Here is a 15,790-nt window from a genome sequence, read left to right on the forward strand (position 1 = left end):
GCCCTTCTGGAGATTAGGGCAGTATTGTCTCAATGTTCAATTACAGTTAGCCTTGAAACAGTGGATATGCTGTATTTATTTGACGATTACCTGAGATGTTGGGAATGCTTACTTAATTGGCATCTACACATGCAGAATTTACTTAGGAAAGTATCTTTGCTCTTTATTGTTACTCTTTAGAAAACTGGGTTTTAAGCAGTGTAACACGTTTGTGTTCCTGAAATCGCATGTTTTCTTGAATATTGCTCTGAAAAACATTTCTCTGAGACTCAAGCTTCTTGCATGTTTTTCTAGTTCTGGCAAGCCAACAGTTTATTTTTCAGTACACAATATCTGATGTTTGCTGAGAAGATTCCAGCCCTCCCCTTTCAAATCCCAGCTTTATTTACTCTCATATGTGGTGCATAAGGTACTCCTAGGTGGGTTTTTTTGGTTATGTTTGTTTGATTTTGTTTCTTTGTTTGTTTTTTATCTCTTCCCATTAGGAAGGACTGGCAACCCTTAATGCAGTATTATTGTTTGAGAGCTCTTTTTCCCTCTGGATGCATGCCCTTTCCACTTTAGCTCTTGCAATGACATCAGTTTAAAAATAGTCAGATCCTCTAGATGTTTTGTTGAAGTACAAAAGTGCATTCTTCATAGTTCCTGACTATTATTTTGCATGTCTTTTTTTGTTGTTGTTGTAGTCTGCATTGGATTTCCAAAGCTGCTGCTTTTAATTTTTGTCTGAAGCATTATGTCCTGTTCTGTGGCTTTGAAATAGTATTTCAGTTATACAAAAATCTTCTTTATTGCCCTTGGGATACTGTAAAGTATTTCCTAAAACTATAGTCCACATTTGTCAGGGCTACAGAGTTCAGAAGATTGCTTTAGATACTACAGTGTGCTTTTTCTGATAGCTCACATAACATGTTATTTGTATTAACCTCTGTGGTAGCCCATTGATACAACTGAATGTGTGTAAAGTAGTAACATCGGTAAAATCTTTAAAAACCAAAATCCAAACAAAAATTCTGCCCCCAAAACTCAAAGCCACTGATACTAGCAACATCTGAGAAAGTCAGACTGTAAAATATAATATGGCAGTACTATTCCAGGGAAGTAATCTGTTCCTGGAAACTTGCAAAAGAGCATATGTATTTACAAGTCAAGATGGGATGAGCTAAGCAGTCAGACAACTTTGAGGATATCCTTGCCTTGAACTTTTTGATGACTTCCTGCATAGCTAGGGGGTTTTTTTGGCTTGAGATTTTTGGTAGTAAACTAATAGATGGGTTGACCTAAATACCTTTAGCTTCTTGATGATTCGAACAGAAATTGTTTTATGAGACTTACGCAGTACTGTCATGTGCTAATTATTTTAAGACTTGCTTTATGTAGCTGATTTTCTAATTCACACGGTGGAGTTGTTTGGCATATATTCCAAGCATCAAAGTACACGTCCTTTTCACTTTTCCTACTCTAGATACAGGGGATATATTCCCCATCTTCAAGGTAGGATTACTAAGTTTGGTTCAGTTGGTTCATCTTTAGGTAGTCAGCATACATCGTTCTTCCTGCTGAACTGCCTTTTCTTCATCTTTCACGTATAAACCTTGAAAATGCAGTATATTTTGGTGGCCGGAATGGGTACTTTGTTTTGAACTGTATTGCTGCTTTCAAGGAAATCTGCAGGTAAAATAAAACGTGTTAGATTCAATTTTTGCGCTTTTGGAAAGCTCATCTTAATCTGACTTTACAAATCTAACCTAAGGGTTCATCTTTCCTTTTTCCTTCAGAAAATGAACTTACTCCTGTTTCTCCTTCTGTAGGAATCTACTCACTGACAAACAGTTAAAGCAATGACTTCTCAGACTCATCTTCTTTCTTTTTTGGCTGAGTTCCACATTTGTGCTCTTAAAGAGAAGTTCAGTTCTGAGTTTGTCTGGCCTGTTGTACCTTCAGTCTCTTCTTGGAAAGAAACTGATACCTGCAGTTTAGATTACACTAATGTCTGTTTGAAATAGGTTGCTGTTGTGTGGAGAATTGAAGAGTCACTTAGCCCTTAGACACATCTTTGAAGATGGAAGGAGTAGGAAGTGATTTGTAAACACTTCTTCCTGCGTTGCAAAATGCTTTCTTATAGAAAGTAGACTTTTTTTGCTATGAATATTTTCAGCTCTTAGAAAACAAAATTAGTTTCAGGTGATCTGTTTTCTTGCACGTTGTGCACACAGATGAATTTCCTTTTGAAAAACACCCTCAAATCTTTTTTGCTTAGGTAGCATACTTGTTTAGAGTATAGAATAACTTCTTGTTTCTCCATTGCTTGTGATATATGTTAAAATAGATTAAAAGTGACATTTTTTGCTGGTTACATAAACTCCATTCCCAAATGTAGTTAAAGAAAAAAAAAAGTAGTTGAACATTAAGCTGTAGCTTAAAACTTTCCTTTTTGGATAGAGACTTCATTCTAGCTGGTATTCTTTTGCTCTTTACAAGAGGCAACCCCAGCACCTGATACTTTTTATTAGGCACTGACTCCTTAATCTGAGCATACTTACAAATTAGTAACACTTGTAATGAAGACACAGTAAAACAATAGGTACTGAGTAGTGCCCTTAGTTTGGTAACAGTTGGTTATAGAGTAGGAGGATAACCTAGAGGATCATGAGCAAAATGGTATGATTTTTCCATTTGCAGTGTAGCTGCCATGCAGTGTCTGAAAAATTGCCTTGGAATATTTAGTTTTCGTGAAAAATGTAAAGGTAGTTATCAGCTGTTGCAGATATACTGCTGATCTTACCAATTATTTCTGTAATCTTTGTGTTTTCATAATATCCTTCCAAAGTTTCAGGAAAGTGGCTCGCCTGTGGCCCACCTCAAAGCAACTCGCAACCAAAACAGCAGCAGCAGAACTGCAGGGAAAACCAAAGAGTGTGGGGCTGGATACGGGAATTTTCTTTGTGGAAGATATTTACTGCAAATGCTGTAATGAAGGAAGAATTCTCTGTTCTTTGTGTTCATAAAATAAAAGTCATTTGTTCAAAAGTAGTGGGGGGGATGGAGACAATTTTTTTAGGTAGAGTTTGCTCTGTGATTGATGCCTGTGCCTTTTGAGGCTGTGTTAGTTTTTAAAAGATGGAATTCTAAATTCTGTGCTTGTTGGTTCTCCTGGTTCACCCCATTTTAGCCTTTGTGTTGAATTTCCAGAAGACATGTTATAAAAGGGATATCTGATTGGATAAAAGTTCTATTTAACTGTATTTACTGTGCAAGCAATTGACAAATACCTTTTTTTGTGGGTTATTTGTTGGTTTTGGTGTTTTGTTTTTTTTTTTAATAGGATGGAGGACAGAAGAGATTTGGTGCTATTTCCTGTAATATTTGTGGAATGCTTTACACCGTGTCAAATCCAGAGGATGAAACCCAACACCTGTTGTTTCATAACCAGTTCATAAGTGCTGTTAGATATGTGGTAAGGAAACCTTCTCTTTTTAAAGGCATAAACAGTATCTTTTGTTTGATGTGTACTAGTTAAAATTCATGTTACATTAAGTTGTGTTTTAATAAATTATTATTGCAGTAGACCATAAATCATCCACTTTGGGAAATAAATGTTTTTAACAGCCATGGTAGACAGGTTATTTGTAATGTTTAAAATTTGTTAGTAGGAGAATGGTGTTTCATCACCATTGTATTATTTCTGCTACAATTACTTAATCTAGGGGAGGTGTGAGGGTAGTGATAGGAAAACAAAGGAACATCACTTCTGAAAATACTAAATACAGGTTTCAGTACAACTGGTGTTTGCAGCAGTTAACTTAATAGCCAGATAAAGGGCTGATTGTACTGTTTTTGTAATTGAGATGACTTTTGTAATCTTAGATGACTTCTAAATTACTTTGCCTTTAATTATGTGTAATTTGAAGAGAGACTGCCTAGAAATCCAGCTGATACAACTTCATAGTATATTGAAGCTTTATTGAATTTATAGTGAGATTTTAACCTCTAAAATACAAACTATTATTTATTAACTTCATTATATATGCTATATCTGAGTATATCTCTCATATTAAAGCTCAAATTTGAAAAAATGCGTACAATTTCAATTATATTGTAAAATCAGCTACTTCACAGTAGCTGATATTACAAGACATAGGAAATGCCTGTTCACGTGTCTGAAATCCAGAACAGAATCCACAAAGTCTGTTTTCTTTATCACACATGTTACCTTCAGTACTCTACACTCGAGTAGATAAGACCTCCAGGATAACTGAACTGAGACCACCAATTCATTCCATACAGATACCAAATGGCTGTTGGGCTACTCTTAAATCTCAAGCACAATTTTATCTCACTGTTTGCAAATACTAAGATATATCATCATAGCTAAAACTTTCATGCTTGAAACTGTCTGGTAAAATAGTTCTGGTATTTGTTCTGTTCTTGGTTAGTTTTTGCTGAATAATCCAGACATCTTAAAAGATCTGATCTGATACACATTGGCTACGTTATAGGGTGGGACTGGGCAGAAAGTGTGATGGGAAGCAGTACATTATAATGGCAACATAAAATACATTTCCCCATTTTATTCCTGTTTGTCCCCTCCCGCCCAAGTACTTTCAGATCTTGAATGTTACCAAAGATGTAAACATAATTTACAGAAGATGATGTTAGTTCTTTTGGACAGAAGCTGGCAGATGAGTTCAATAGCTGCTTAAAGCTGCTATGTTCGTGTAGGTAAGAAGCTGAACTGAAGTTTGGAATATTTTGGAAGTCGGAAGAGCTGAAATTTCTCCCTTGTATGCATGTCTAGAGTAACAACATAATTAACATAAATGTGAAAGAGCAGACTGTATTAAACCAGTCATAAATGACATTGTATAAAATTAGGTATGCTCTTAATTCGATAAAAACTTTTCCTATTGTTTTCTTAGTTGCTAGACATCTTTTTAAAACTTCCAACAATGTGTACTCAAGCAAAATATTGTATTGTCAGCTCTATCTCTATAATCTTTTGAGACTCTAGTTGCTTTTTGTGACATTCTAGAGAGCTGTAGAGCGATGATTTAAATGGTTATTCTGGAGTAGAAACAGTAGACTAAAAGGTAAAAAAAGGGTTCTTCTAAGTCTTTAATTCCCTTCAGATTTTGTTTTTTCCTCGTAACAGTTTGGCACTCAGTTTTCTGTGTGGGTGAGTAACTTTTGCCATGATAAATAGATAAGTCACTAGTCATTTGATCCAGTCAGTGGTTCTTGGTTGATAGTATTGTGACAGAAACATTCTCACCTCCTCTTAGAAAATAATTTCAGTTTAAGATAAGCCTTCTTGTCAGTAAATTAGTACACCAAGTGATTACTTGTTAATTCTTAGTCATCCAGAAATACCAGAATGATTGCTACTTATCCTGTTTTTTCTAGGAGGTTTCTGGTGGGGATTGTTGGGAGGATGGCTCAGAGGTTTCTAGATATTTGTATGTAGTTACTGTGTTGAGGCTGTAACTGCCTTCCTTTCCCTGCATTCCTTTCCCTGACAGAGAGTGTTAACTGGGCAATAGCATCATGGAATTAAAAAAAGTACTAGAGAAAGTCTCAGTAACTCCTTGGTTAGACTTTCTGGTCCAGGAACGTCTGGTGTTGGTCTTTTAGTTTATTAGCTCTCCAGATACTCTTTTCTGTGTAGTTAATATGTTCAGCATTGGCATCATTTGTGATTTGGAGGCCATTCTAAGGTATCTTACAAGCATTTTTCATTCTCTTGTCATTCACATTCTTCGTGCCATATGACGTGGTCCCAGTCTTGACTTGAGAAGACTTTTCTCAGTTTTTCTCTCTTTTGAGCGTCTCCTATTTTGTGCTTAATAGTTCTATTAATGATTTGTTTCACAAACTCACAAAAAGTGGGTCTGTGTGCATTATCATGCTTCCTGCTGCGAACTGTGAAAATGGACATTATTGTTAGTGTCGTGCCTACCTGCATGCAGCTGCTTTGTGGCTGTTTTGAAGTATTGAGTAGCCAGAAGGTAGTTTGCCTGTAAATAGTAAATTATTTACTGCCTTCAACAAATTAAAATTTTGTTTGTTCTTTTTTAAAGACGTGTCTTGCTTTTTTTAGTAAAAAATTTTGTTTCGGTCTCTAGAAATTTCATTATGCCCCCAGAAGAAGGGCAGGCTTACAGGGAGATGGTATTGGGACACACAATAAGGAAATTGTAGGCCTTGCATGCAGAGAGGGGAAGTTTAATGACATTTTCTAAATTTGGGGACAGAAGATTGGCAAAGACTGATGAGTTTTCTGAAGGATGACATTTGCTATTAATAGAAGTGTGCAAACTGAATTAGCAAGAAGGTAAGGTGGTCAAGGGTAGCACTGGAGCAGGAATAGATTGGTTTGAGAGATGTCTCCTACTGCAGACAAATGAAGCAATCTGTCTCGTGGTTCTTCTGGTATCAGACATCTGAAAGTCTCCAGAAAAGTTATGCCTGTCTAGCATGTGCATGCATTGGGTGATGACACACACGTAAGTGTTAACTCCATTGGGATGGATGCTTTGTGGGATTGACACATGGTTCAGTTTTATAAAATGTCCTAACTGTGATACACACAGTATCAGTTGTGTCCCCTCCCTGTGATACCACATAGTGTCAACTTAGTACTTCTGTAAATTTTTTGTAAGAGCGAGGCATTTTTAATGGTGTTTTGAAGTTGCAAAGCCAAAAGCTTAATCCACGGGCATTTGCTAACTTCAGGTGCCTGATGTGAATGCAGTTAATCTGTTTGCATTTCAAGCTCATCCTATATCTTGAGCTGAAGAAAGTGGAAGAAACTGTTATTTGAGGAGCAACACCAGGCGCCACTACAGGCTGGGGGCCAACCTGCTGAAAAGCAGCTCTGTGGAGAAGGACCTGGGGGTCCTGGTGGACAAGCTGTCCATGAGCCAACAGTGTGCACCTGTGGCCAAGAATGTCAACGGAATCCTGGGATGCATTAGAAAAAGCACTTCCAGCAGGTTGAGGGAGGTGATCCTGCCCCTCAACCCTGATAAGGCCACATTTGGAGTACTGCGTGCAGTTCTGGGCTCCACAGTACAAGAGGGACATGGAGCTCCTGGAGCAGGTCCAGAAGAGAACTAGTGAGTTGGTCAAGGGTCTGGAGCATCTATCTTATGAGGAAAGGCTGAGGGAGCTAGGCCTGTTCAGCCCTGAGAAGAGGTGACTGAAAGGGGACCTCATTAATGTGTATAAATATCTAAAGAGGCAGTACCAAGAGGATGGAGCCTTCTCAGTGGTGCCAAGCAATAGGAAAAGAGGCAATGGACAGAAACTGATGCCAGGAGGTTCCACCTGAATATGAGGAAGAACTTCCTTTACTGTGAGAGTGGCCAGGCACTGGAACAGGCTGCCCAGCGAGGTTGTGGAGACTCCCTTGCTGGAGATACTCAAGAACCATCTGGATGCAATCCTATGCTGTTTGCTGTAGGATGACCCTGCTTGAGGAGGGAGGTTGGACCAGATAACCCACTGTGGTCCTTTCCAACCTGACCCATGCTGTGATTCTGTAAAGCTAATGTCTAATCTGATAAGTTTACAGCTGTTTTGTTGTAACTGCACCCAAGTCTATCTGTGAGCTTCTTACGATTTTCAGGTTAAAAACAATAAAGGCAATATTTGACTTCTTGGCACCTAAGTTTAATAGGTTACTGGAATTGGAGATGATGCTGAACTTCATATAATCTTAGAAAGGTTTCATGCTTGTCATGATTTACAAGAGTATACAGTGACAGGACAAGGGGAAATGGCTTCAAACTGAAAGAAAGTAGGTTTAGATTAGATATTAGGAAGAAATTCTTCACTGTGAGGGTGGTGAGGCACTGGAACAGGTTGTCCAATGAAGTGGCAGATGTCCTATCCCTGAAAGAGTTCATGGCCAGGCTGGATGAGGCTCTGAGCAATCCCATCTAGAGGAAGGTGTCCTTGCCCACGTCAGGGGAGTTGGAACTAGGTGATCTTTAAGGTCTCTTCCAATCCAGGCCATTCTTTGATTCTGTTATGAAAAACAGACCACTGAACAGTGGCTATTAATGTTGGAACCATCTTTACAACTATATTCTACATCATTCATTATATATGTACACAATATCCAGTGAAAGCAACACACTGTAGTGGTAACTACTGTCCATACTATTTCATGGTGTAGTAGCAACTGCTTGTCTGTATTGCCCTTTTTGGAATGATCTCTTTCTTTTGTAATTCTCTTACCATTGCACCTTAATAAACGAGCAGAAGCAACCTTTATTCTTGTTTGAATTGGTAGGAAAAGTTAGAAGTAGATTAAAAATGTGTTAACTATGTTTTTCAGAGTGGTCTTATGTTCTCAAAGGATTACAAATACCTGTAGGATAAATAGACCTAACGTGGAGGGGAGGAGGGTATTGCAACAGCTGTTACATACCATCAGGGCTCTGTGCAACACCATATGCCCAGCTGTGGTGATTAGACTCTATATGCCCTGCTGCTGCTGTCTAGAGGTAATCAGCTGCTGGGCATAGACTGCCAGTATCAGGGAGGATGCTGTAATCATGGTCTTTAACTCCAGGCCTTGCAGAATACGTATACTTGTGGGAACAGTAGCTTTCCTTTTAATTTCATCACAAGCAGTATATATCAGTGCTTGGACATCTGATTCAGCAGTAAATAAGTGTTAATGTCCTAAAGTAATATCAATTAAAAGGAAAGGAAAAGCAATTTTTCTGACAGCACAATAGAATATTATATATTGTAGACACAGACTGTAATAAGGTGATCTTGTCATCTGCCTCTGTGAAAGATCACGTTATTTCTCAGTGATTGAAATATCTTGCAGACTGTAGTATTTTGTTTTAATAGTGTTAAAATAGTGGGGTTTTGTTTAAAAAGTGTCAGTAGGTATGTTAAAAGACCTTATCAGTCATCTTCAGACCACAGTCAATATACTGGTTCTAAACCATATTTTGTGTACTGTGGATATCTAATAGGATCAGTCCCAACCGCAGCTTTAGCACATTTTCCTTTAATGTTAGAATGTGACAGAACTGTAACTGGTCTCGTGCATTGCTTCCATTTGTCTGGTTTAAAGGAAGGACAGTACATTGCTTAGAAAAACTCAACAGTAAGGACACTAAAGGTGCAGATAAATCTGTGAAGTGATAGTTTTTCTTTTTAAAATTATTAGAGCTGCATATGACTATAAAAGCACAGTATGGCTTTAAAATGGTTTCACTAAAAATCTTGGATGAGTTTAGAGTTTGCAGAAACTTTTTGGAAAGCTGCATCTAAAAGATACATTTCTGAATAAGTTCCAAAATACTTCAGTTTAGAAACTACCCTTCCTGTGCATATCATCAGTCCCCATATTATACAAAGCACTTAAGAAGATGAATAGGTGGACAATAATGAAAATAATGAGACTTACATATTAGAGAGTCAATTATTGCATTTTTACAGAATTATTTTTAGACTTGTGCTAATATACTGTTGCTTAAAAGCATAACAACACTATGATGTTCAGAAGTGGTTTGGTTTTTTATCGGATTTCATTTTGTGGAAATGCCTGGCTATAACATTAACAGGATGCCTTAATCTAAAATTTAGTGTTGAATTTTCTGCATTAGGCTTGCAACAGTCTGGATGCTTTATTGGCAGGATTATCAAACATGTTGTATTTATTTCCTGAGTGATGGTCACAGTTGGTTTAAAATAGGCTATAAAAAGCTCTTGCAGGGCGAACAGGAAGCCAAAAGGCAGAAAAAGACAAAAATTTGAGAGAGGTAGGGTTTGAGGTTGGAGAACAGTAATCCCTTCCTGAACCTTTTGATGCCTTTTCTGATAGTCTCAAGAGACATGTCATAATCCCACAAATTGCACTTTTCTACTTCCCTGAATATTGTAATACTGCTGTTTACTGCCCTTTGTGTTCAGATCATAACGTATATAAATTCAAGCAGGATCTTCATTTGTGCAACTGCTACTGAGAAGAAAAGCAGACAGGATTAAAATGGTGTCTGTGTTGGAACCATTGCCATGCCAGCTGCTAAACTAATACTTAAATAGTTCCAGGGCTAGTAGCAAGTAGGTAAATTTCTAAAATTATTCTCTTCATGTCTTGCTTGGGGTAAGGGAGTAAAATCAGGATGAATAAAATGAGGTACAGATCAAGTATTATAACACTGAACTTGACATTTTTTTGTGGTAGTATATATGGCATTCATACAGTGCCAAATTCCATTGTTTGGTCTTTAGTCGAACATCATTTTGTGAGAAGGTACAGATTTCAATGAGAATTATTCCATCAATATTGTTTCTTCAGAAACTTTTTTATTTAAAGTTGCTTTGAAGTAAGACTTGTAGATCAGCCTTTTCAGTGGCTGAAGTTATTTCTGCATTCAGTATTTTTAGGTCCCATCAAAGCAACTTGAGTTCTAATATCTACCAGTCCCATCTTACTAGATTTAAGTGGCTTTTTTGTTTTGTTTTTTTCCATGCAGGTACTGCTCATTATTCACCACGAGTGTGGATCTGAAGAAGAGTTAATTACCTCTATTTTTTTGAGTATGTTTATACTTCAGATACACACAACGTAGTCTCCTTCCCTATTAGATTCTTAGAAGGTAGTTATAAATTTTTTTCTAGTATCCTTCTTGTGGCTTTAACAGTTATGATCAGTAACAAAATAAATTATTCCTTACATTTTGGGCAACTGCATGCCAATCAGTTCACTTAGAACCTCCTGGAGGTCTTTCGCATGCCAAACTTTTAAAACTGAGTGTGTATTTGTGGAGGTAACTATGTTAAAAAGAAATCTTTTAATAAAACTTAGGGTTTTCCCATTCACTGGACTTCGAAAAAAATATTTACATAGGTTTGGAAATCAGTTATGTGAGCTGACTTTGCTACTTCTGTTTTAAAGTTGAGTTTGCATTGCAGTCCTGGGGGAAAAAAATCTAGTTGGGAAATTATAAGACACTTTCACAAATTGTTTTTAGATTAAGTTAGGTTACTGTGTAACTTATTGTGTAAATAACATCATATTATATCTGTTGTGCTCTTTTAGAAAGCTAGCTGAAGTTTCCTTCTCTAGCAAAGCAGCTGCTAAATAATGTGAAGTCTCTGCATAAATTCAGTGTCTAGAACAATAATTTGCCGTTTCTGTTTGTAAAAGTGTATCTTGTATATGGTTTAGATAAGTGTTTGTTTTATTCAGGGTTGGAAAAAGGAGAGAATTTTGGCTGAATATCCTGATGGAAAGATAATAATGGTTCTTCCTGATGACCCAAAGTATGCACTTAAAAAGGTATGGCGAAAAGGACTGGACTTGTATATTTTGCTTTGTTTGATGTTTTCATATAAGTAATGAAAATGTCCATGGTAAACTTTGTATAATTTACACATGAACAGTTGAAGTTGGACTCAAAACTGCAATGGTTCTGTAGCTTTTTCCACAAACAGGTTAAATATCTTACTCTTAAGTGCTGCTGCTCTGTTCATAGAGGAGATGGGCCTGGGTAAGGGATGGGAACAGTATTAACCAACTGACTTTTTAAAATACATTTTTTAAATATACTTGCTGAATGTCTGGCAGATATTTTGTGTAATATAAACTTCCTACTGTATTTAAACGAACTGAAATGTATTAATTTTATTATACAACCGTCATTCTCTATGTGACTTTCTAATAAAAGCATATTTAGGTGGAAAGTGGCCTCAAAGTCTAGTCCATTCCCATGTTCAAAGCAGGATCTGCTCAGGTTATGTTGCATCTGACAACTTTGTAAAAGTTTTACCACTAGGCATTTGTCTGACCTCTTCAGACTCTGTTACAGTGCCTCCATAATTTTAGGAAGTTTTCCCTAAATGTCCACCATAATCTCCATACTGCAATTTAAGTTCATTAGTACTAATCATACTGACTTCGCTGTAGAAAACATCCTTCTTTCCCTCTTTGCCACAGCTTTTTTGTGCCTGAACAAACTCTGATTTTTTTTTTTTACTTTGAGGAAGTTGACCAGATGTGCTGGGTTTTTTAGTTTGTACTCCTAAGTAATGTTTTTTAGAGCTCTATTCGTTGTCAGGCTCTCCTCTAGATTATTTCCATTTGTGCCATGACTCATGTCTCTCTTGAAACTTTCTAAAACTGCACACAGCATGCTAGCAGAGAATTAGAGCAGGAGGGTACTTTGGTGTCTTACTGACTGGCCTGTGTTCATACATCTCAGTATGTCATTACATTTGTAGCCTGGCATTGACTCTGGTTAGCCTGGGATTTGCTGTGACTAACAGGAACTTTTTTACAGTACCACTGTCTGAGGGTCACAAAATGGCTGAGGTTGGAAGGGATCTCTGGAGGGTGAATTGATGCCCTAGAGAGGTCTTGGTGGTGGCATGACTGTAGGAGTTTTTCTTTAGTCTAATTAGAATTTTTTTAAGTTATTAAATTGAAAAGAAACTATGAATTTTCTTTTTACAACATTTAATGCAGATAAGTTTTTTTGTTCAAGCTTACTTCTCTGGTAGTATAATCTTAATTTTAGTACATCTGTTACACATTCATTTTTTAATATAATGGCTGAAGAAAAAAAAATACCTAAGTGGTGCAGAAGAAAGACTGTAGCAAATTAAGCCATTTAGGCTAGAGTTCTCTAAAGTTGAGAGAATTTACAGTTGTCACCACTGTGGATGCCTCATTTCAAGAATGGTTACTTACTGTTTCAAACTGGGTAATTGGACTTGTCATTAAATGGTTGGTACCTGAAGGTTAGATGAGAAAATCAAGAGTAACTAATACCATGTCTTTTAAAAGTTATTTTTAAAGCTTTTGTTTTTTTACACAATTTCCATTTTAAAAGTACTAATGGGCAAAAACTGATACACAGGAAATTCCACATGAACATGAGGAAGAACTTCTTTACTCTGTGGGTGACCATGCACTGGAAAAGATCACCCAGAGAGACTGTGGAGTCTCCCTCACAGCATCAGTAATTCTACGTTTGAGTTACTAATGTAATTACAACATGCATTCAGGAAGCTTATGCCATTTAATGCACCACATGGGAAAGGCCACCTTATTTCTGTCTCACAGGAGATGAGGAATGATAGAGGCTGCTTCCAATATCCAATTGTAGGTACAAGAATCCACCAGTAAAATACCAGCTCATGCATAAGCTTTTATTTGCATTCATGCTGAAGTTTCTGTTTCTTCTAAACTTGCTAATATTAAACAAAATTTTATTTTTAGTTTCAGTTATTCTTTGCAAACCCAGTGGAAGAGTAGGAAGCTGGAGGAAGGAGACAACAGTTACTTATTCCTTTACAACAAATGCATACATTTTCTACCTGCCTTGGCACTGTCAGCTTTCATGTGCTCAAAACCCTTAATGGATTAGTTCTCTAAATACTTTAAAAATAACAGAAAATCTTGAACTAAACTCTTTCAACTTTTCCTGTGGGTCTCATTTACTTCTAAAATACCATACTCCACACTTGGATTATCTGAATTTTCTCTATTAGCCTTTGACCGTTCAAGTTTGAATTTAATGGAAGTTGACTGAGAGATCTCTTCTACTCTTCCTATTTCCAGACGAGTATTATTGAAGGAACATTTTTGTGGACCAATGTGTTGCAAGTTACTTAGGATAATCCTAAACTTCTGGAATAGCTTTCAGTATTCTAGATCTAGATTCTCCATCTTTGCAAATCTGTGATTTTAATGTAAATTTATAGAAATGTACATTTATGTGTGTTTCTTACACAGCATTTAAACTTATTTTGACAGGTCGAAGAAATTAGAGAAATGGTAGACAATGACTTGGGATTTCAGCAAGCTCCACTCATGTGTTACTCTAGAACTAAAACTCTTCTTTTTATTTCTAATGACAAAAAAGTTATCGGCTGTTTAATTGCAGAACATATCCAGTGGGTAAGTGACTGAATTGGAGGAGGGCAGTCTGTGTCTATGCTTAGTGATTGTTCTTCATAGCAAATAAGCATTCTGTGTACGGCTTTTCCACAGAGGAAGAGACTTTGGGTGGTAGACTATTCTGAAATGTAGTTGCTCATTTTTATGTGGTTGACTCTGAGCTGAGACACATGGATGGTGTCATACTTGGCTCAGACCTGCTCACCTAAGAACTTGCTATAGCTGTTGTGCAAGCTCTGGCTCTCCTCTTGCTTGTTGACAAGCAGGTTGAGCTTCCTACCCAGCAGAAATCCAGTATGGATGAAAAAGCGTGTGTTCTGTATGATTGGGTTGAATTACAGTGGGATTGAACAGCTCCACAGCACACAGAAGCAGAGGGCAGGACAAGAAGTCATGCTGCCACTGGCAGTACTAAACAGCGGTGTCAGAACTTTGTCACATAATCTGTCTGTTCCCTTGTAAACTGTCCTGCTGCTTTTCTAGTGTCCCTTGGGAGTAGCAGACAACAAGCAAAACAATCTTAGCCAAAGTCAGAGAAATTGAGGCAAACACTTTAATACAGGTGGTAGTAAGATTATTTGTTGCTATTATTTTAAGTCAGATAAGCTTTCGAGGTGGGTATTTTTGTTTCACCTCTGTTATCTCTTCCTGTTTTGAAATTGTTAAGACAAATGAAATGAGACACAAATACACAATCTTTTTGGTAAGGCATTTTAGCAACTAAGTATGAAAGAAATAACATTGATAACATTAATTATTTTTTTAAGTCGTTAATGATGCTTTTATAAAGACACAATTTTTTTTACATCACTTGCAGGGCTACAGAGTCATAGAAGAGAAGGTTCCAGAAGTCAGTTCAGAAAATGAGAAAGTCATATTTGAAAGACAGAAAGCATGGTGCTGTTCAACCTCTCCAGAGCCTGCTATTTGTGGGATTAGTCGAATATGGGTGTTCAGCATGATGCGTCGAAAGAAGATCGCTTCTCGGATGATAGAGTGTCTTAGGTAATGTTTAAAAAGTTCCTCAGTTACACGTGGTTTAGATAGAACTCAGTCCAAACCATTGGTTACTTTGTGTGTCTCAAGCTTGTATTTTCAAGCTGCCGGTGATACTGAGGATGTAGATTTGAGCACAGTTGACAGTTCCAGTATTAGATGGAGTTCAAAAACTGACATCATTGTTCTGCAATAGCTTGTCTTTAACAGAAATCTTTAGGTGCAATTGTAATGAGTCACCTGGCAGACTTCCAGTGAGCTTGGGGGAAGTTCCTCTGGAGTAGTTATGAGTAAAGGATGCAAGACTGGTTTTGGTCAAAGTGTGAGATTACCCAAGTGTTACAGACTGGGATTGAACCACTCAGTGATTGTCCATTCCTTAGAGGTAGAAAGAGGGAGGGAACAGAGACCCAGTGCATCAAACTATTTGATACAGTTTGGTGCCTTCCAATTGTTGTTTGGTGGTTTGGTTTTTTAATATATATCTCAGGTTCACTGAGCCATTTATGAGATATTTTCAATTTCCATGGAGCTTTAGTAGCTAGTGATGAGTGTATTCAACTGAATGCTAAGTGCTAGATCCATAAAAGGACTCAAACATCTGTGTTAAAAATGTTGATTCTCCAAACCTTGACATTGTCTTTCAGTGGCATTTCCTAGAAGTTTAAACATCAGTTTTGAGTAATGCCAAGAACTGCCCAAATGTTACTATTACTCTCCTGTCAGGTTTGTGTTAAGCGCCATCTTGCTGCACTTTGTAGCACAGGTACTGATGTCTCTGCCAGTCCTCAGCCCCTTGGTTATTTGGAGAGCTTAGCAAAGCTATTCTGCTCTGCAGAATGCATCTTGCCTGGCTGATGG

General features: G+C 37.3%; 1 protein-coding gene across 2 annotated transcripts in view; it reads left to right on the plus strand.

Annotated features, from left to right (window-relative positions):
- The window catches only part of ESCO1 (establishment of sister chromatid cohesion N-acetyltransferase 1), a 30,972-nt gene that overhangs the window by 12,475 nt on the left and 2,707 nt on the right, over positions 1 to 15,790 (plus strand). The window contains exons 7-10 of one of the 2 annotated variants that reach the window (XR_001921772.1): positions 3,326 to 3,457; positions 10,506 to 10,628; positions 11,222 to 11,311; positions 13,790 to 13,817. Coding sequence is in view for 1 of the 2 variants with exons in the window: in XM_018081086.1 (XP_017936575.1) it covers positions 3,326 to 3,457; positions 11,222 to 11,311; positions 13,790 to 13,933; positions 14,751 to 14,938 (554 nt within the window). In the remaining variant the exon portion in view is untranslated. Of the gene's footprint in view, positions 1 to 3,325; positions 3,458 to 10,505; positions 10,629 to 11,221; positions 11,312 to 13,789; positions 13,934 to 14,750; positions 14,939 to 15,790 lie in introns of those variants that run through there. The other variant, XM_018081086.1, reaches the window with a different exon arrangement.

Source organism: Manacus vitellinus, unplaced genomic scaffold (assembly GCF_001715985.3).
Source record: "Manacus vitellinus isolate BGI_N305 unplaced genomic scaffold, ASM171598v3 scaffold_1_pilon, whole genome shotgun sequence".
In the NCBI taxonomy this organism is placed as follows: domain Eukaryota; kingdom Metazoa; phylum Chordata; class Aves; order Passeriformes; family Pipridae; genus Manacus; species Manacus vitellinus.